This window comes from Azolla caroliniana, unplaced genomic scaffold (assembly GCF_043228905.1).
Source record: "Azolla caroliniana isolate FFs.n. ecotype wild unplaced genomic scaffold, voAzoCaro1.0.p SCAF_1, whole genome shotgun sequence".
In the NCBI taxonomy this organism is placed as follows: Eukaryota; Viridiplantae; Streptophyta; class Polypodiopsida; order Salviniales; family Salviniaceae; genus Azolla; species Azolla caroliniana.
The window spans coordinates 31,692,275-31,714,227 of record NW_028230436.1 but is presented as its reverse complement, the minus strand read 5'-3'; the positions used below and the strand labels follow the sequence as shown (position 1 = coordinate 31,714,227).

Below are 21,953 nucleotides of genomic sequence, written 5' to 3'. Positions count from 1 at the left end.
TACTAAAATGTCATGTGCCTGTCCAATGCATCTTCCAAAATCGCATTCAATTATGACATTGTAAATTAGCTAGAAATATCAATGTAGGCCTTGAGACAAACCTTAAGAATCTAGGAGACATGGAAACATGGAAACATGTGGTGGTTTAGGACCTCAACTATTTTGATAATATAAAAGGGACTTACTATCACCGTCGACATAGCATCTCAAAGACTCCATTGGTGAGGCAAAGGTCTCATATTTCACATCCATATTCAAGTTGACTCCTGATATATGTTACAAGGACATCTATGGGATTTTCTTTTTGGCTCTTGTTCTTTGTTTGAGGGTGGTTGTAAAAGCACCCTTAATCCATTCCATTCTTGTCTTCTCTTGCTAATTACTTCATTAATCATGATCTTGGCACCTATGATATCCACATTTCTATATTCGTGTCATAGCTTGACAAGAATTGAAACTAGAACCATAAATATTTCCCACTTTTATCCAATCATAACAAAACTAGAATAGTGCTAGGATCACAATCTCAAAATCAAACTCGTAAAACATGCTTGATAACTTCACAATCAAAATATTTGTTACTCCCAAGATTTTTGTTGACATGATATCTTGGCATGAAGTAGGCGTGAAAAATATGTTGCATGTTTTTATTAATCATAATAAATGCTTAAACATAATTAATTACCACTAATCTAAGAACTATTAAATGTTGGCTCATCTTCCACAAAGGCATAATCATGAGTGCCTCACCATTGTGGTTACAAAGGAGCTCCACCACAATCCATAATTTCATCTTATGGGCACAAAGGCTTGAGTTGGTCTTTTCGTTGATATTGAAAAACTTGATGGCTCAATCGATTGAGACTGTACTTGTTTGGGAGGTGCTTTGTCGTTTCGAGCCAAAATGTGTATAACATCACCAAGTGAAATCCAGTCAGAGAGAGTCATTGGCCAAGAGGCTAGTCGCAACCAAGTGCACGCCCATAAGAAACAGGTGGCGACAATTCCCCATCAACGAAGTAGGATGGGGTCACCCATTCCTCTTTTCGTTTGTTTGTTTGATTGTTCGCTTGTTTGCACATGAAGGAAGGAAGGTGTGCATCCATCCATCACATGAAAGAGATTTGTGAAGGAGTAGTAGCAATAGTAGTAGTAGTAGTAGAAGAAGAAGAAGAAGAAGAAGAAGAAGAAAAAGCTGCTCTGCACTTGTTTCTTGAGTTAAATAAATAATAAACGAGATATGCATACATATGTATGTACATACATTACTACATATATAATCTTCAAACATATTATTTTCAAGGGTTTAAGACAGAGATAATAGACTCTGAAACAGAGTCTCTGATACAGAGACAGAGACAGAAGCTATGGCTTCTCCTCCTCCTCCTCCTTCTTCTTCTTCTGATCCTCCTCCTCCACCACCCTCTGATGATGGTATCCTTCTCATTACCAGAGGCCCGGCCTGGGGCTTGCCGACTTCTTGCCCTCTCTGCTTGCCTTCCTTCGTCTACCTGAAGCTCTCAGAAGTCAACTTCTCCATCTTCTACAACGACACCGTGCCGGATTCAGGTTTCCACTTTTTTTTACCTTTCCTTTTCTTCATATTTTTCTAGGGCGTCTGCTTCTTTTTGTGCTTTTGTTGCTGCCTAGTCTGCTTGAAATGGATCCTGACTGGATGTTTTCTGCTTACTCAGTCCGAATTGGATCTTGATTGAATATATGGTTATCCCTTCCTTTATGCATCTCACCCTGCTTATATTCTCTGAAACAATATGTTTTCTAATTAATCTCTAGGAGTTAGCCCGTAATTTATCATCATTTTATGTTTTCTTTCTCTTCCGTGAACTTTTTTCTGCTTCATTCATTCGATGTGGATCTTACGTTTTGCTCCCTTTATGTTTAGTCGCTCTTAATTGGTTCAAATTGAAATTTTTCTGATTATTTGCCCTCAAATAGAAGTTCATCGCACGGCATCTCCTTAATTTTCTGCTTTCTTGCTCTTCATTGAACCTGTTCTTCCGTCTCTTGGTCTGAATTGAACCTTGAATGTTATTTTATTACATTGCAGAGGACTTGCCAACTCTAGAATATAGAGAAAAAGCTGTGTTCTCTGGAGAAGGAGGGGGTATTGTGGAGTTTCTCAAGGCAGAAGATATTACCGACCTTGATGCAGGATTCTCGAATGAGGAGATTGCTCAGATTCGAGCTCTCAGTGCATTAGTTGAATCACATCTCCAAAATGCATTGTTGTGTGAACTATGGAGCAATGAAAACAAAAAGATTGCTCAAAGAATTTATTTCAAGGCTTTGCCTTGGCCAATTAACAAAATCTTACATTGGAAACAGCAAATGCGGAATCGGGAACTATTAGGGCTGAGAAAGTTTAATATGGAATCCAGAACTGATGAGGTACACCTTCATCCTTCCCCTTCAAAAATGAGGTAGATCAGTGTTGTATTTTCTGTCCAATGTTGAAATTTCAAACCAGGTCATCATTATCCTGAAATGTGCAGAATTCACTATCCAGTATTTTACTATGAGATTATTTCACATTCAAAATCTCATCAAAATATACGGTCAAGTTTAAGATTATGGTCATTTGACTATTGTGTGAAAATCTTAGGTGGTGTTGGACGTGGTGAGAATATGTTTGACATTTCTTTTAACCCTGTTTTACATTGTCTCTGGTTAATTATTTGACTTGTTAATATTTTAGTAATATTGTTTTTTCAATAAATAAAGTGTTAAGGCTAGAAATGATTATTATAAATCAAATTCATGAGAGCATAATTTTAGTAGGGAGATTCATTCACTGTATGCATGGGCATCTGATTGTGTATGCAAAGATTAGGATAAATATGGCAAAGATAAAGTTAACATGCTTTTGATTTGGGAGTCTCAAACTCAAACTTTTTTTAATTATTGAAACAACAACAAAACTGAAGAAATTGTCAAACCTAAATAAACCTTTCAAAACCAAAGTGCATAAAAGATCCTAACTATTTTGTATAAAAAATGAAATTGAAATTCATCAATTTTTAAATATGTTAGGGTTTCTATTTTAACAGTAAGTTGTATTATAAAAATGGCCCTAGAAGCCGTTTAAGCTGTAATTTCAAGCTTTATAAACCATAAACCAAATACATTTCAAATCATCTGTTACCTCCGCAAGCTAAATCTAACCCAAATCAAACCGTTTTCTAATTTTGAAATTCGAACCAAACTGTTCATGCTGTTTAGCTGTTGAGTCACAGTTGTATGGTTCATTAGTGATTTAAATCAAACCACTGTTGATTGCTATTTGAATACACAAACCTAAAATTAAGTATGCAATTGTTCTAATTTTATGTAGTTTACTGGTTGTTTAAAACCAAAATTAACTCTGATTCATCTTTATTTGCAGATTGCAAGGAAAGCAACTGAGGCATATGAATCTTTCTCAAATCTGCTCAATAACTACAAGTACTTCATGAAAACAAGGTAATTTTGTATCTAGGTATTTAGACTTAACTGCAATAAGTATCTTATTCTGTAGATCATGTTTGTGCAAGGATGTCACAGGCCATCAAGTGTAGATGCTTTATTTCTCAGCCATGCCCTATTTGTTCTGCATGTACCTCTGGTAAGTGTTTCTTGTCCTTCAAAGTTTAATCGCAATATTGAATTTAAGCACTTTGTGCAACTTTTTGTATCCAAAGTCCCTTGTTATTTTAAAAAGTAGGATTCTGAGTAACTAGTGACCCATCCAATACGAACATATCTTCTTCATTGATAGATTTATTTGGCCTCACATGAGAATGAAAAAACAGAGTATACTGCATTGTGAGAATTTAGTTGTATTATCATTTTTTGTTAGCAATACCATTCAACAGCTCTTCAACTACAATCTGCTTCAGTTTACTGATTATTGTCTTGAGCAGCCATGAGGCATGCTGTCCTCACAAAGAATGCAAGCTTTCTTCTGGTGTCCATTGCTGTTATGGTAGGGTTAATATAGATATTGATAGATATTATTTAATTTGGCAGGAAAATTCATTACTGAAAGGAGAGTTTCAGAAGTATCCAAACTTGATCAAGTATGCTGAAGATCTACGAACTGAGTTTTTAGAAGGTCGAGGCACGACACCCATTGCCAAATCTATCTATGCAACTCCAAAAACAACAGCAAACTACACTAAAGGTATATATATCCGTATGTATAAAACCAAGGAAATTTTGTAACATAATTGTGAACTATCAGCCGAGGTTTTAGATACCCTCTTAAAAAATAGACCCTAGCTGGTTGTGATATTTGGTTAACATATATGAAGGCTCTTGTCCCGTGCATGAGCATGTTATTATTCTGATTATGGGTGAAGTTTGTTTCCAATAATTAGTTGTCAACTGTTATTTACTAGCAGCTTCTACAAGGACCCGCAAAGAACAAGAGCCCAAGGAGAGATCTGAAAAAACAAAACTATTTAAGCAAAGAACAAAAATTTTCCTTGGAGCACAAGCTGTTGCTGTTCTTGCATTTGCATATATATGGGGTGTTTCTTTAATAAGCGACTTAGAGGACTATGCAGACTACGAAAATGAGTGAAAAGTCAAGCAGAACAAGCTGTGAATGATTGTAGTGGCCATACTTGTGTGCTGGTCTCTCTTTAAGGCAAGCAGCTGAAGTTCAAATAAATGTGGTGGCTATAAGGCCATTTGTGGACATCAAGTCATTTTTGTGGGATTTTGTGTTGGGAATATTGGAGAACAAGTGCCCAAACAAGTGGCCATACGTTTTATCAGCTCTCTTTAAGGTGGAAGGAGCTGACGTTCTACTAGTCTATTTATGAATGTCAACTCCTCTTTGTGGGATTTTTGTTTGGATTATTAGAGAGTTTTGGAAATAGAAGTGATGATGGTGATTACAAAACTGGTTTACTTAAACTTCACTCAGACACTGAAGGAGAGATGAAGGTCAAATAAATTTATGACTGGCAGACATCCACTCATTTTAGTGGGTTTTTGTTTGAAATATTGGAGTTTTGGAAATAGACGCGATTATGATCAAATCATGATTAAGAATGGTTCAACTTAGTTTTCCACTCAATCCCCATTATTAATTGAATACCGTTTCTTGTTGACTCTTGAGTTTTAATACTTGTTAAGAACTGAAAAGGAGGATCCAAACAATGTTAATGGGAAACAAGTAAACAATGGCAGTTACGACATTAGAGATGAAAGTCAAATACATTTATGACTTGCAGACATCCACTCAATTTAGTGGGTTTTTTGTCTATAATAGTGGAGAGTTTTAGAAATAGATATGATGAAGATCAAATCACAAATCACGATTAAAAAGGCTTTGACTAAGTGCTCTACTTCATCCACATTTTTTAATTGAATATTGTTGCTAGTTAACTCTGAAAAGGAGAATTCAAACAATGTCGATGGGAAACAAGTTCATCTTTTGTTTGGTGACTTCTTGCTCCCCTCATTCCCATTTAATGGAATATTGGTTTTGGATGACTCCTGATGCCAATGGTAGTAATCAACCACACTAATACATCAACCGCACTTATTAGTCATTCCAAGGTAGATTAATATACAGTTTGTATACTTTCTTAAATTAATAGAATGAGTGTCAACATTTACAGTTTGTGCTTAAGCACTATTCATGTTATAGCCCCAATGAAGTTCTAGTTCATCCTACTCCAAACACCTAAAGCATGGGAATTAAATATTAGTCATGTCTAATGTAAAGAATGCCCTTCAGCACTAATTCATATTTGTTAACAATTAGGGTGTTCAATATTTTTCTTGTTATTAGGTATTGTCTCAGGGGATATGGTCTAGTTTAGACAAATCTAGCTCTGTAGACAACGCACCTCTTTGATATTAGAATATTGCAAAGACAGGCCTCTCGAGTCTGTCATTGTTTATATTAATCTCTATCACTGTGATAAACAGAACCATACGCAAGCTCTAGTAAACATGTCTAATGTAAACGTCGGCACTACATATTTTGCTTGCAAGATGTTTCATGTTTTCCCTTCGTATTATGGTGTGCCTCAGAAGCTTTGTAGACAACCCACTCCTTTGAGATTAGAATGAGTTGACCAAAATATTGCAATGCAAGGCCTCTCAAGTCTGCCGATGCTTAGGATCATATTTGTTATAGCGATTAACAGAAACATGTCCCAGCTCTAGTTGTACCCCTTAAATAATTCATGCAAAGTCTGCATCTGCTTAGGATCATATTTCTTATTGTGATCAGCAGAAACATGCACAAGCTTACATTACACCCCTTCCAACTTCTAAAGTACTCAAAGCACTTCTTCCAAAGGATACCCAATTTATGTCTGTCCTCTGAAGTTCTCACCATATCCTGTTTATTGCACTGTCAAGAGAACCATTTGCATGTTCTTGTAATATCTAAAGAATACACAACGCATACTGATGACTTTGCTGTACCCAAGCTGTAAGTTCTGCCAGCATTTGTCATCAGCACAAAGATGAGCATATTCAGTGACTTGTCAATATTAAGGGCACTGTCATTATTAAAACCCCAGATTTCTTGTTATCGTCAACCAGTTAAAGCTCCTCCAATACTAGGGCACTCACGCACGTCTTATCGACATCACTGTCATACGTGTATAAGGATCTCTTACGAATTTCTCGTCACTTATTTGATGCTCACCAGAGTTACATGCCAGCAACAGAATCATATAATGGTTTAACATTAGTCAGGGTCCTGGATACACTATAAAGCCAGATATGATCCTATAGCACATCGTCAGTTCTACAGTACCTTTCTTCCATACAAAATCCTCTTGGTCCTATATGTACAAGGGCTTCTTATGATTAAAATCCCAGGATGAAAAAATCCTCACAAGGCAGCAAACAAAGCAGGAATTTATTATCTGTTATATTTAGCTTTTCCCAGTGTGAATGCTGAGAACATTTCCAACAAACCTGAGGTGATTGATTATATTAATGAAAACAATAAAGACATTAATAAATCCACCAACAAAAAATAATACAAAGATAAGAAGTCAGTTGAAACTAAAGCCACAACAGAAACTATGATACCAACGAGATGAGGAGATCAACAAGGAGCCCAATGCATGGGTTCCATCCAAATTTAGGCATAGTTTGATATTTGAGCACCAGGAAATCTGAGCGATTTCAAAAAGAACTAACTTTTGACAGATGTGCACTGATATATTCACAAAAATTCAAATGTTTCTTGTAAACAGAGAATCACTCATTTATGCCAACTGAACAAAACCCTACGTTGTTCCAATCACAATACCCATTAAGAGAACTATCTTCTGGCTCTCACGGTTTTACTCCTTTACATATTCCCACATCAGACATCTTGCAGAAGAAGCTCACACAGTTCAAGACATAAAAAATACAGACCAAAAGAATACTGCAAAACAAAGATTTTTAAAAGCAGATGAACCAAACAGAAAACCCAAAAGTACATGAAGGAAGCAAAAAAAAAATCTCATTTAACATGATTTGCAAATTTCAGGAATGGCATATCATCATAACAAGGCAAAGCACAATATCACCACTCCAATCTCCATAAGCACCACGAGGAACATCACCGACCAACACAACACTATAACCGGCACAGTGCATAATCTAAATTTGATTGATGATGAAACAATAAAAATAAAACCAATCCCAACCACCTCAAAACACAAATTAAAAAGAATTATCTGCCAATTGTTTGAAGCCAAACAGTTGAACTTCCTCTGCAAATTTCAAGAATATGATCAGCACACCATCACAGCACACGATCATTAACGAGCACAGGCCAATAATCACCCTTCCCATCTCCATACTCATCATTAACTGACCAGGAACCTCAGCTATCAGCACAGCACAACACTATCCAAACCAGCACAATGCATATAATATAATTTAGAAGAAGACAAGTATGAACAAAATGATGAAGCAAACAACACACTTGTAAACAAAAAATATACAGAGCCAATCGTGCAGCTAAAATTAGCAGAGTCTTTCGGCAGTGACATCTATAAGACTATACCTCCCAACAACTTATAGAATATCAGCAAACGAGCATCATCAGGTAAAAACAGCACTTTTGTGCCCACCGCAATCATAATCAGCAGCAGCACTGCTACCAGCACAGCAGCCTCACTCATCACAACTCTACCACAACCCCCGTGCATGATGCAAATAAATTAGGGAGCAGCAAGTCATTTCTACAACAATTAAAACCAAACAGATTCGTTGAAGCTACAATATTGATCCAATCTGTCTCACCATAGATGGCAATGATTCTCTTTTCACATATATCTAGGTCATACAGTTTCTAACAACTACAATAGTAATTGGACTAACCATCTAAAGGAAATTGCACATCTCATGAACCTGAGAAGAAATACTCCGTTCCTGTCAATCAGCATGGAAGGATCATCAGTTTTCTGCAGTATAACTCATAAACCTATGAATCAACACCTAGATGTAGTGATTAAAACATTTATAAAATACAGAACTGAAGAGGAAACTCAATGCATGAATTTCGAGAGACTGGGGTAATGAGTTTACCTAGTTGTCAGAGTTATGTGAGGGACTGCGGGAAGGTGCATCAAGAGATCGACTTCTAGTACGGCTCCTAGCAGCAGCACGATCAGGGGATGAGCTTCTCTTAGGCACTGCAGCGGGACTTCGAGCCCTATCTGGAGGACTTCGTGGAGGAGATGGACTGTCATCCTTAGATGTACGACCTCTGCCAGGCAAACGAATTTATCAAATAGGTAAAATGGTCTTTGTTGTTTGTCAAATACATTGGAAACAAATGCATCAAATTCATGAAATTGAAAAATTTTAAACTTTGATTCATAGTTTTTTATTTATAAAATGAATAAAATGCGAAAAAAAATACAAATTTTCTATCATGTAATTCTACAATTTGTGATGATTCTATATAATTTCCTATTACATAATGCATGAAATTCCTCAAAAATAAGGAAATATTTGTAGGGGAATATAATACGATAATATAAATCCTTTTCTACTAAATTCCTGCAAATTGTATATTTCCTTCCGATTTTCATATGTCACATGTGCATGATAATGAAACCCTGGCAGATTAGTAAAGAAAGACCTATCCTTGCTAATATGTTTAAACATACCTTTTACTAGCATATGGAGACTCTTCTTCTCTGTAGGATCCACGCCTCGGATGGTCATCATCTCTACGGCTGCGGATAGGGCTGCGGCTGCGGCTGCGAGCACGAACAGCACCCGGGCTTCCAGATGGGCTGCGACTGTCACTCCGACTACGGGATCGGTTACTGCGATACTTCACTGGACTCTTACTCCTGCTCCCACTACGGCTCAAACTTCGACTGCGACTCCGTCTAGATCTCCTTGATGAATACCTATCCCCCTCACGATACCGGTCTCTTCTATATCTATCACGACTGCGACTACGACTGCGACTGCGACTGCGACTGCGGTATCGACTGTGACGGGAGTTTTCATCCCGGTACCTGTATCAGAGTTATGCATGATGCATGTTAATAAATCAAATGAGGTGTACAGATAAAATGGAAATTGTTTGAACGTGCAATACCTGGACTTTTTCGAATTTTTATAGGCAGCATCAGATATCCGGCCTTTCTGACTGGAAAATATAATGGAAATGCATTAACAATAATCTGAAAACAGAACTTAATAGAATGGGAATTGATTACAATGTATAAAACAGAAACTGACATAAACACTTACATTGATTCAGCATTGGGACCATATTTCGCAAATTGCACCATAATCTCTCGACCATCCACCATCTTGCCTACATTATTACAGTCCGAGTACTAAAAAATTTAACACTTTACAATACTAACATTGTACATCAGAGATATTAAACTCAGCCTTTATGTACCATCTAGGCGATCAACTGCCTTTTGGGCCTCTTCAACATCCCTGTACCGTACAAATGCAAAACCTCGAGATTCACCAGTCCTGGTGAAGCAACAAAGGATAGGAGTAAACAATAAATTATTATATAGAAAGCAAAAAAACACTGCGCAGTCATGCACATATAATCATACCTTCTATCTCGGGGTATGAAGATATCAACAACCTTTCCATACCGATCAAATAGAGGAAAAAGGTCATCTGCACTAGTTCCTGAGTAAAAAACAGAATCTCTGCATCAGCAATATCATCCCTTCAAACAGAATACCTGTAGTCTAGCATTACTGTGTAATCAACAAAATGTAAATCGTTTCTTCGTGAAAACTGTAACTAAACAATTCCAAGTCAGTGTCCAATAGACTGGAAAGATTTCGGGAACTGTCTCATTGCAAAATAACAAGAACAACCAAACACCAATATGACGATTTAAAAGAATGACGACTAAAGTTTAGGCTTTCACTCCCCGAGTTGAAAATGATAATAATGGGAGCCTCCTTTGTGAAAATCGAATTGTATGATTCCGTCAATGACCACTGACTTATACCAAATTTTACATGAGCTAAAATAAGAATCTTTCTATCTTCCTCTCTAGAAAATTTCCCGTTTACAGTGACGAAATATAAACCATAGGATACATTTGTTAGCGTACATGTACAAACTATAGAAACATTAGTTATTTGGTATTCTAACTTCATTTATAATCTGCAACAAACACTTAACAGCAGTTATCAAAAACCTTTAGCGTTTTCATGTGTCTAAATACACCGGCAAAATGAAGTTTTCTGATGATTGATTAGTGTTTCTGATCCGACATGTATCGAACTAAAACCATATCTACTTACAGCCTCGGTCTTTTATTAATGTTCCAAGATGTCTTAGTGTGCTCCCGGAGAAGACAGTATTGCTTTTGTGTTTGTGCATAAATTTTGGTAAATCTTTCTTTGTGCATTCTCTCGTTTTCTCTTTCTTCTTTCTTTTCGTAAGCTCTTTATGTATTCTAAAGGGAACTGTGTGTCTTTTACTAATTTTTAAAGACTGCTCAAAGCTACCAATAGCAATCCCGGAGATGGAAAAACAACTAAGCGTAGAAAAAGTAGATACCTTGAACATGTCTGCGACCAAACTAGAAAAAGATAAATTCGGAAAAAAACAGTAGAACCCTAGAGCGCGAGAACTAAAAGAAAAATAGTAATTTTACTGTTAACAATGAGTTCGAAACGAAACTAAGGAAATCCAAAAGTCCTTTTTGAGGCAGAAAGAAACATGGAAGGTGTTAAATCAAACAGCTGAAAATGGAATGCATCGACTTTGCATGAAAGGCCATGATCTGAAACCCTCGAGCACAAATAGAAGAAGAAGAAGACGGAAACGAAGACGAAATATGCAGAGATGGAGAGGGAGGGAGCGAAGGGACGAGGACTTACTGAAGGTAATGTTGAGGACGAGAAGGGAGTAGGTATCGCTAATATCCGGGGGACCAGCGCGGCCGAAGTGAGACATGGCGACGATCTGTCTCTCTCTCTCTCTCTCTCTCTCTCTCTCTCCCTCTCCCTGCGTGTATGTCGGTTCTCTGCCCCTTTGCCTGTCGCTGAGAAAGATGAGAGCTTTACCTTGGTTAGCCTTATGAAGGCTTGGAAACGGAAACGTGTGGGCGGGTTCACACTATTCCTTATGTCCCAAACGCTCTCTTCTTGTGTGTGTCTCTCTATCTTTATCTGTGTGTGCCTTTTGTTGTGCCACTCTAAGGCTTCTCTTCTTTTCGTACTCTCTCATCGTGTCTGGTTTTTTGGGACTCGCCATCTACGAGGCAGTTGAGACAAGCTTCGGCCGCTCCTTCACCTCGTGCTCGCCACAGTTTATCTGACTGAAAGCATGAAATCCAAGGTGGTGGAACACCCCCCCAAATAGAGTTAATGGATTTCAAAGTTGTTTCGAGATAGGGTGTTGTCGCATAAATCCAAGGTGGTGGAACACCCCCAAATAGAGTTAATGGATTTCACAGTTGTTTCGAGGTATGTTAAATTTCATGAACTTGTATATATGATTGATAAATAACGTGTGTCATTGGAGCCTTTGTCAGGTTTGTGATATCAAAGTTTTCTCAAACTCTTTCTGAAAAGAAAGCTACGTGAGGCCTTCAATGATCATTGGTGTATTGCAGTTGGGGATGTCTCATATAACATTATTGTCAGTCGTGTTAAACAATGGAATTGGACTATCAACGATTTAAAAATGTAGATGTAAAAATTATATAAATTGCAAACGTGTTTTCAAATAATATCATGAGCATATAACACAAATCAAGATCGAGAAATAACTTAGGATCGATGAAGTTAGACCATTGTCTCTATCCTTCGTAATATTTAACTTGTGACCTTTTATGTCCCAATTCAATTGCAAAAGTTACTTACACTAGAACTTTGTCTCTATTTTATCCATATGCACAAACCTTGTTGCTCATCACCACATCTTGCCCCCTTGAAGATGACAAAAACATTGTTGTGATGACACCTTATAGTATGTTAACATATCACTTTCATTGATACCATTACAAATCACGTGGCCTCATGAAGCCTGCATACAAGCACCTTGTTATCCTTTTGGTGACATCATCCTCCCTATTTGTGCCTTTATACTCGTAAGCATCATGACCACTACTACCTTGCTATCCAATTATTAAAGGGCAAGCCAAAAACGCAACAAAAAGTTGCCCATAAAGTATTTAGCCATCCTTTACTCTTGTTCGTGGAGAGAATATCAAGGTTTTGAATTGTATGGTCAACTACTATTGTTTGCACATCATTTTATTTACCTTTCATCATTTGGCTAAAACAACTATTCGTAGTACTTAGCAAGCAATATTGGATATCAAAGCTTTCCATGAAAAGGCCATGGTTTGTCAAGGGAATTTGATATATAATAAGGTCATGTGAAGGTATTGATATCTAATCCTCGAGGTTGGTTTGGTTCAAACTCATTGTAAGGTTTTTTTTATATCACTCACGTGACATTTTTTGGCCTTGCATCAATAGGTTCAAACGACTACACCAATAGTTAATGAGCCATTTATATAATAAGAGGTTATGACTTGTAAAGGGAAGTAGTGTACTATGAGACGGGGGTTTGGATTTCTAGTATCTACCATCAAATTGCAATTCAATTTGAAGAAAAAACAAATTCAACCATGGACAACAATAACGATTGCTATTGTGTGAATGCAAATGTGTAATTTAGATGCCTTGGACACTAGGATGTCACATTAGTAAAATTAGAAAGGACAATTATGGAACGCCTTTGAATATTCATGATGGAATTGGACATGCTCAAAATCTTCAAAGTCAATGTAAATGAAGTTTTCATTTGTTCTAATTATTTATTCGTTGTTTACGTGCCTTACCATGAATTCCATAAAATCCACGTTTTAGTGCAACTATGCTTAATATATGTTGTGAGATATATTGATCATTTCATGCCATTCTCATCTTTGTTGTTTTAAAAATTTACATGCATGTAACCAATGTTGTAACTTGTATACACAACTCCCCTGCAACGACCCTCACAAACACATGAAATATTAGGTCTAAATCACTAGAAACATATCAATGTACGATTAAGAAGGTGTATATCACACCAACTTGTGTTTCAACAACATGGGATACACACAAAGTCGAATGGTTCGTTAGAAATTGGAACTATATGTTATCACTAAAACAAAGGATATAACTATGTTGGGTATTCTATTGATCGGCGCCATCATACAAAAATGCAACATTACAACAACCCATAATGTAAATGACATGATCATGTCTCTAAACGAGGCATTTACTATAGTTCTACAAAATGCTAAAATGTTTCTCTTGTGACCTAATGACCGTATCCTCAAGCAATTCATGACGATTCAATTTTAGAGAATTGATTTGGCTTCATTCCTCGAGGTATCGAGTTTTCAATGTACTAAATATCAACGAGCTAATGTTATTTAAGTATCACTCATGCATTGCTTCCATGATTATTCAATATTATGCAAGCTTACATTAGATGAATTGTACGTATATTCAAGTGCTTTTAAGTATCGTGACATATACATAGGTGTTTGTGTATGATGACATTGTCTGATTTCATCTCATATTGAAGATTTCTAGAACTAATGCAAGGTATTTCAAGAAAGGGAATGGAAGAAGGAAAAAGCAATGATTAAACATCTCAACAAACTGCTATAAATCAAAGGACTTCAATCAATAGTAGGAGAAGATACATGTTTAGTGAAGTCAATAATTGCATCATTCAAAATATACATTTGGACGTCTACATAAGACAAGGTGCATAGTGATAGCATTGAAGAAAATCCTTCAAATATGGAGATTTTAAAGGTTATTTCCTCTTTAGACATTGAGATAATTGCTTGTTTTATTAAATGGTTCTTATTATTTAGATGTCGAGATAATAATTGTTATTCTTTTTTCAAAATTTGTTGTTATGTGGCTACGGAACTAATGATATTTTTTCAATGAAAGCTTATTATTATTCAAATATTGAGATGATTGTTATTTTTTAAGGTTGTTGCTTTTTTTTAGGAAGTTGGGATGATAGTTGATTTTAAGGCCTTTTCTATAGGTTGGGGTTAATCTTCTCATGGAGAGGGCGAGAGAAAGAGAGGGTTACAACTTACAATTGAAAAGGTATTTCAATAATTGAACATCACAGAAGAGAGGGAGATGATGCTATATCAATGACAATGCGGGTGAATATGACCCACACGTATTATTTATTTATTTTTATTCTCCAAAAAGACCCATGTGTATTTTTTGATTAGGAGAGAGAGAGAGAGAGAGCATCCCCATGCTAAAATGATATGTTGGGAGAGGGGAATGATATGTTTGAAAAAGCAAGGACATATCCAAAATCTGGGCAAGTATGAAGAGTGAGTCGAGAAGTTCACAAAAAATGAAGGTTACTAGGGGTAAATTTTCACCTTGTAGAATATTACATAGGTTTCAAATGCTCTTAATTATTAACCTTGCATGTTGTTGTGAGATCCAAGGAGGAGCAAGCAAAATAGTTGAAAAAAGACTCATAAACAATAATGTGTGTATCATGTTTTAGCAATGTGGGGAATGCCTTATTTCACTAACTCTCTAAATGTTTCCCCTGTATTGTTATTCAGAGTTGGACAACCAAAATTACTAAGGGCAAGTATTTTACCTAAAAAGTAATGCTTTCAATCTCTTGGTCATATGTATATACACACCTCCCCATTCATCATGTTTTGGTTACTCCAAAATGGAATTTTCCTGTTCGACTAATGAACTTGTAAGTGACCCTTGGAACCAAGGGATTTAGTCGAGTGAACACGTAGAGGATAACTCAACATAGTAATAAACACATTTGCCAAAAGGATGAATTGCTAATGCATAATGTATATTTATGCGAGAAAACGATTCCAACGCTGGAATTTACTAGATCACCACTCAATCTTCATGGTGATAATTGACATGTGAGAAAGAAGTGTTCGATGAAGGTGGTGGCGTACATCTCGACAAAGACTAGTAATGAGGCAAATTTAGCGGATGATGTGCCCAATGTGGCGGGCAAAAGGAGCGTGCAACAATTGATAGCATATGTGACGAGTAAAGAGGTATTGATCAATGTGAACTAAAGTGATGCCGAGTTTCTTTGTGGGAAATCAGTGTGTCGATAAGGCGGAGCCCCCCGACACCCGGACAAGTGTTATAACTTCCCGGTAAAAAAATGTGGACGACTTATTTTCCCGGTTAAAGTTTTCGCGTTGGCCGGTAATTTGAAGTAGTGATGATGAGGAGGACGACGAAGAATAAGAGGAAGAAGAAGAAGAAGAAGAAGCAGACTCTCACTATTATGCTGCTCGCCTCCCCACGCTGTTCGTTTTATGAAAGAAAAATTATGGTACTCTCGTGCAGCGAAAACCTTCTGGATCCGTCGAGCGATCGACTGATCGCAGGCACGACCTCTACGTTTATCACTCCTTCTCTGTGTAATTTCTCCTGTCTCGAAACCCTAGTTCTCCATGTCCATGTCCATCGTCACCGAAAGAGATCATTGGCACCCTTATCTGTATAATTGTTTGTTCTTCTTTACAAAACCCTAATTCTCCATACTCCTGAAGCAGTATTCTTGCACCTTTACACTATTGCTTTCTTTGTTTTTTTTCCATCCAAATAAACACTACTTCGCATTAGTTAACAAACACCATTGCTTTATTCTTCTTCCCTGCATACACGTACACGTACACGTACACATACTCACGCACCCATAGTAAGGAACCCTGAAATTTCAGTTTTTCTGACACCTTCTTTTAGCTCTGTATATTTCCTCGTAGTTTGAACTCAGAAAAGGAACCTTAAAAATTTGTTGTGACAGGAAATGAACCACAGAGCTTGTTATAACAGGTTTCTTGAGCAATTATAAATTGTTTTTTTTTCTGTCTTGGTTAATTTGCACGCTTTGTATCACACAGCTTGATTGCGTGCTGATGGGAATGTCATGACCTATTCAGTGAAGGAAAAATCACAGGAAAAGATCAAATTTTTGAGATTTGACATCGGAGAAGAAATTGACAAGAATTACAACATGATCTGAAAAAACTAAATAGAGGATGATGATGTTTAAAGCTAAGGTAGAGTTGCCTCCAAATTTTTTATTCCATATCATTCAATGCAAATCAATTGATTCGAATGTAATTGAATTTCAACATTTTCTTCTTTAATATTCAAATAATATTTGTTCTTATGCCTATTGACCGAATAGAGGAATGTATTTGATGTTTTTTAAGTTGTGCAATCCTTCTGGCTAAGGTGATGAATTTTATACCTATTGTTATGAATATGATGTATTCAAACCTTTAGCTCATGCATTTTTATTGTATCATATAGATTCAATATATATATAATGACACAAATATGACCCCTTTGTCTTTTGGATTGCAGGTTTTGGAGACCCTTCGATCATACTTAGGGGAATATGTACTTGGATTGTCAATGGAAGCTTTGAAAGTTAGTGTTTGGCAAGGTAATGATTAATTGTTAAAAGAAACACTCTGATGCAACATCCTGATTGCAAGGATCTCGTCAACTATATGTTTATATTGATCAGTCTGTATATTATTTGATGCTAGGATGTTACGAGCAGCCTTATTGTTGTGTGATGGGCAATGTAACATGCGTGTTTCCATATAATTGGTGTGATGAATGAAACCACATGAGCCTTCATGATGATTGGACCTTTTCCCAACTCAGCACTAACTATTTTTAGTGGTGCTGATTTTTTTTTCTTTAGAAGTTCAAGATGAAAAGAAAGGCTACATTTAAAAGTGTCCATTGCTCACATCGTGCAATATGTGTTCCATCTTTCTATGTTTTAGGATTTATATATTGGCCAAGAAGTACTATGCCCTTAGAGAATTTCATTTAATGCATCACCCTAATATGTATGGATGCATGTTTAAGAACCAACTAAGATCCATCTAATGATATAATATATATATATATATATATATATATATATATATATATATATATATAATTGAACATAGAAGTATGAAAGAAAAGAGATGCAAAACAAGAAATAAAAGAAACAAAAATCGGAGATAAACACACAAGAGTGAGCTAATATTGCAGCTTCACCTCGTGAGCAAGGGCTAAAAAAATTGACAAATTCTTCTTAGAATAAGCATCAAAATCTTCTAGTTGGAAACTTTCATTAATGAATAACAGAATTGATCGTGAGTTTTTTGTCACAACAGGTAACGTGATTCTAAATGACCTGGAGCTAAGAGCTGATGCACTGAATGCTTTGAAGCTTCCTATTACTGTTAAAGCTGGACGTTTAGGATCTCTCACCATAAAGGCAAGTATTAATCCTATTGTTAGTGCATATAACAGCTCATTCATGATATGGTTTATGATCTCTCGATTCAGTTGAAAGAAATTTATATTTGAATGGCTATGTATATGGCATTTGGCTGAATTTAACAGGTTCCTTGGAGTAGGCTCGGGAAAGAATCAGTAGTAGTTCTTTTGGATCGTATATTTATTCTTGCAGAAGCTATTCATGATGCAAATCTTTCTAAGGTACATTGCAAATTTAAAGAGTTGAATCCTTCTATATGTTTTTGGTACCCTTTGGTGCAGCCTTGTTTGAATTTCAATACTGTCCAAATCTAATGCGGCATGGCTAGATGCACGCGTGATTCCCATGTGTGTATTTTGAGTGTTAATCTGACCGATGTTAAGAATTTTACCTGATTGCTGGAAACATGAGATGGACGACGATTGCCATTACCGTCTAATTTATTTCAAATGCTTATGAATGTACAGGCAAATGAGAATGAGAATCTATTTGATGCAAAGAGGCGACAACTCGAGGTTGATAATCTGGATTTGTACATCTATATTGTTTGTTGATTTTTTTGTGCATATTGGTTATATGAGTACTATTTCGTACAGTTTACCCTAACTTCTACTGTTCAATATCTATCATGAAACATAAGTTTAACTCCATAATCTAATCAAATAGAAATAATGAAGAATTTTGTGAGAGATTAGTATACTTGTGAAAATATCGGAAATATATTAATGCACTTAATTCTTTTTTGACAAAGATTTTGCATGTTTGTGCTGGGTGTACATTGTGATGGATCATCTCTTTTATTTGAATGCCTTTAACTAGAGATCATTGTTTAGGTTTGTGGTTATAACTTAATGGGGATGGATCATGCTTAGTGTGTGCTCTCCCTTGTGCATCACACAACATATTGATGGAGATGGTTTTATATGGATAGGAATTTATAATCAAATATATGACTAGCATAGTAGTTGGGAATTCTGTAATAGAAATGACAGAAATAGGAGAAAACTGTGTTTTGCTCTTCCAAGGAAACAAGGCAATTCAATCCTGACCTTGGAAAATTGTGTAAGGTCACAATGTGTAGTATCATATTGATTAGTCTCATTTTGTAGTATCATTTGACTTAAAATAACAACCAATGAATTTGTTTACTATTCACAGGAGGCCGAGTTAGCAGTGCTTGAAGCAAAGGAGAGGAAGAATGCCAAAGCAGAAAATGTATGTTAACTTGGAGAAACATGCTAGGAAATAGTTGATTACATTAATTTCTTTGTATTATGCGTGGATTTGTTATGAACAAAGTTACTCTTGATTTATATATTATGATTTTCCATGACTATTTGCAATTGCAATGTAGTGTGCCTGGCTGTTATGAGAAGTAATCTAATTTCCATTAGCAAAATTAAGTACGACATTGCAAGCGTATTTTTTTGATGAGGTGTAGGTGGGACTTTTCGGTGGAAGATATATTTCACAGTTTTTGGGAAGATTTTACAGGATGGTTTGACATTTTCTAAATTCCTAGGTAAGCTAGAGGCGATGATGAATGCAACATTAGAAGATGAATGCTAAAGGAAAGTTCGTGCACGACATCTATTAGTTGTTGGACAGACTTAAAAAGAAAGCCTACAAAAAATATGTTGGAAATCTCAGAATAAGGATAGGGGCATTGGATATTCCAATTGTTTCCACGTGGAAAAGGATGTTTTGACATTTTCTAAATTCCTAGGTAGGCGAGAGGTGACGATGAATTGAACATTAGAAGATGAATGCGAAAGGAAAGCTTGTGGACGGCATGCACGAATTGTTGGACAGGCTGAAAAACGAAGCCTACAAAAAATATGTTTGGAATCTCAGAATAAGGATAGAGGCATTGGATATTCCAATTGCTTCAACATGGAAGGTAAAAAGAAATGAGTCTTGGCCCTAGGCTTTTAGCCATTGGTTCATAGATGTGGAGAATAATTTTTTTTTTCATATCCAAGGGAAGGGGCACTCAAATATTGAAGATCTCAAACTTGTTCAAGTAGTACACTTGAAAGAAAATATGCCATGAGTTTTTGTTCAAGAAAGGATGGAAAATGGGCTGCCTATAGGGATGGCAGGGTTATTATTACAAAGAAAAGAACTGCATGATGATGTACGGGCTTTAAGAGCTCACACATGACTATGGAATTGCAATGGACCTGGACAAATGCTGACTATTTTGAAGATACCTTTAAGGAAAAGATTGCTATGTATACATAGAACCATCAATACATTGGTAGTAAATTTCTTTGTGTATAGAGAGTAGGTGGAAGTCAATATGCTGTCCCCAACCACATGCTAGGAAGCACTAGAATCATCATATTATATGATGGTTTTGGAGTATTCGCTATTATGGGGTATGTAATACTTTAGGGCACCTCAATGCTGGACGAAGGATGAACAAACAATGTTTGACGCAAGAGACATTATGTATGGAGAAATTATAGGAAGAATTTAGCCTAAATGGACAAGATTGGTAACGAAATATGGAAAAACTTGCTATCCTTTGGTAGTGGACATGGATTTGTGATATACAATAGTTTGTCACAATGGCCAAGATCAGATGCTTTGACATATTGGAACCCTGAGGGAGGTGCAAGCACTATTGAGATGGGATCTCCATCCCTTCTAGCTGAGAACAAATTTTTCACCATCTCTAGTGGACATAATGGCTTGGTAGTAGATCATGCATATCCATGCTTCAAGGTGAACCCATTGGATTTATATACTTAGGATGCGATTGGGCATGTTAACTACCAACTTACTTAGCACTACATAGTGTGATAGGGCACAACTTAGACTCTCTTCACATCAGTTAGAATTTGAGATAGGCAAACATGCACACAAATGTATGGATGGGCTGATTTGCCAATTGTGCAATTGTGTAAACTAGAGCAAAACGATGTCGTGAAGATTTCTGGCTATGGTGAGAAAACCGGGTGGAGTGGGCAAAGTCGGGAATGTGCACCGTGTGCACATGTACATTCGAAAATGTATATAAAATAAAAAGGGGAATATTTGTCCCAAATTGTAACGTCCTTCCCTCCTTGGACTATAAAAGGAAGGAGGGGTCTCTTATTAAGGGGTCGCTAATTTTGAGTTAGGAGGGTATACCGTTAGATCTAGGGTTTGGTAGTTTTCTCATTCTTATTTTCTTAGGGTTTCTACTTCGGTCTTCTTTACCTTATTTCGTTTTAGGGTTTCACTTTAGGTCTTCTTCTTCGTCGTCTCGTGGGTTTGGTTCCTTCTCTTGAGTGGAGGTTTGGCGTTCCGTTTGGTTCTTCATCTTGTGAGAGTTTGTGGGAGATTTAGGGTTTCGGTTTCGGTTTTCTTCGTGTGAGTGAGGGTTTTGGGTGTTACTCTCTTCTTCTGCTTCGTGTGAGAGTTTGGTTTTGGTTTGGGGTTTCTACAACGGTGGCTCTTCAGCATTCTGGTGGCAGCACATGGTGATTCGGCTTCCACTCCTCGATGGTGAGTGTTTCATGTGGCGGCGGGTTCGAGAAAGGAGGGCGAAGTGGCACGGGAACACTCCACCGTCTTCGGGCGTGACCAACGGTGGATGTCATGGTCCTGGCGGCCCACTTGACTTGCCTTCGCCGGTTCCCATTTCCTAACATTGTTGTATTAGCTGATTGTTTTGTAATAGCCACTGGATTTGTGGCATGTAAGCCGATTCGTAGTAAAACATTTGTAACATATATATATTTGGGTATATTCCTCTTTCTGTTCACCTATTTGAGTTGAGTCCTTGTTCATAGTTAATCGACTTATCGAACCCGGAATCTTCTTTGGCTGGAAATTGACGCGAGTAGAAAGCCAAAGCGCTGAGGCTTGTTGAGAGCGAGACCTCCCTAGTCCAAGACCCCCGTGGTTCCGTCCTATCTGACATGCAAACGTGGATTACCGTGACAACGATGTAGCTCTAGTACGTAATGGATTATTAATTATGTGTTTATTGTGTTATGTGTATTTCTGCGAGGGGCAAGGAGAACGATAAGAAAGAGGAGAATGAGTTTATTACAAATGGGGGAAGATTACAATAATGAGTGTAAGCACTTAATGTGAATCAACAAAAACAAAAGAGGTGGCTGAAAGTGGAGACACTCATT

The 21,953-nt window shown here is 36.8% G+C and overlaps 3 protein-coding genes across 6 annotated transcripts in view; 2 read left to right on the top strand and 1 right to left on the bottom strand.

The window, feature by feature from the left end:
* The first annotated feature begins 1,296 nt into the window (after positions 1-1,296).
* LOC147869757 (mitochondrial outer membrane import complex protein METAXIN-like) lies at positions 1,297-5,071 on the top strand. 2 transcript variants are annotated; one of them, XM_087332784.1, is made up of 6 exons: positions 1,297-1,569; positions 2,069-2,409; positions 3,404-3,480; positions 3,562-3,622; positions 4,027-4,180; positions 4,398-5,071. In XM_087332784.1, exons 1-6 carry the CDS (start codon positions 1,368-1,370, stop codon positions 4,580-4,582), a joined length of 1,020 nt encoding a protein of 339 aa, XP_087188910.1. In that variant the 5' UTR covers positions 1,297-1,367; the 3' UTR covers positions 4,583-5,071. The 2 variants fall into 2 exon arrangements, with proteins under 2 accessions (XP_087188910.1, XP_087188918.1); XM_087332792.1 differs by having other exon boundaries at positions 1,302-1,569; positions 4,401-5,071.
* A 2,551-nt stretch (positions 5,072-7,622) lies between these two features.
* Positions 7,623-11,533, bottom strand: LOC147869756 (uncharacterized). 3 transcript variants are annotated; one of them, XR_015531242.1, is made up of 10 exons: positions 11,361-11,533; positions 10,071-10,149; positions 9,902-9,981; positions 9,745-9,811; positions 9,590-9,640; positions 9,147-9,506; positions 8,560-8,740; positions 8,353-8,403; positions 8,036-8,213; positions 7,623-7,875 (listed from the first exon to the last, which is right to left on the bottom strand). XR_015531242.1 is itself a non-coding variant. In XM_087332765.1 (8 exons), exons 1-7 carry the CDS (start codon positions 11,434-11,436, stop codon positions 8,560-8,562), a joined length of 894 nt encoding a protein of 297 aa, XP_087188891.1. In that variant the 5' UTR covers positions 11,437-11,533; the 3' UTR covers positions 7,938-8,403. The 3 variants fall into 3 exon arrangements, 1 of the variants encoding a protein (XP_087188891.1); XR_015531243.1 differs by lacking the exon at positions 8,036-8,213; XM_087332765.1 differs by lacking the exon at positions 7,623-7,875 and having other exon boundaries at positions 7,938-8,403.
* Positions 11,534-15,820: 4,287 nt separating this feature from the next.
* LOC147869755 (calcium-dependent lipid-binding family protein) overlaps positions 15,821-21,953 on the top strand; it is a 35,223-nt gene continuing 29,090 nt past the window's right edge. Inside the window, exons 1-7 of the mRNA XM_087332813.1 lie at positions 15,821-15,946; positions 16,430-16,588; positions 16,899-16,980; positions 17,714-17,817; positions 17,946-18,041; positions 18,288-18,335; positions 18,979-19,035. Of these exons, the coding sequence (XP_087188939.1) occupies positions 16,568-16,588; positions 16,899-16,980; positions 17,714-17,817; positions 17,946-18,041; positions 18,288-18,335; positions 18,979-19,035 (408 nt within the window). The 5' untranslated portion in view covers positions 15,821-15,946; positions 16,430-16,567. The remainder of the gene's footprint in view (positions 15,947-16,429; positions 16,589-16,898; positions 16,981-17,713; positions 17,818-17,945; positions 18,042-18,287; positions 18,336-18,978; positions 19,036-21,953) is intronic.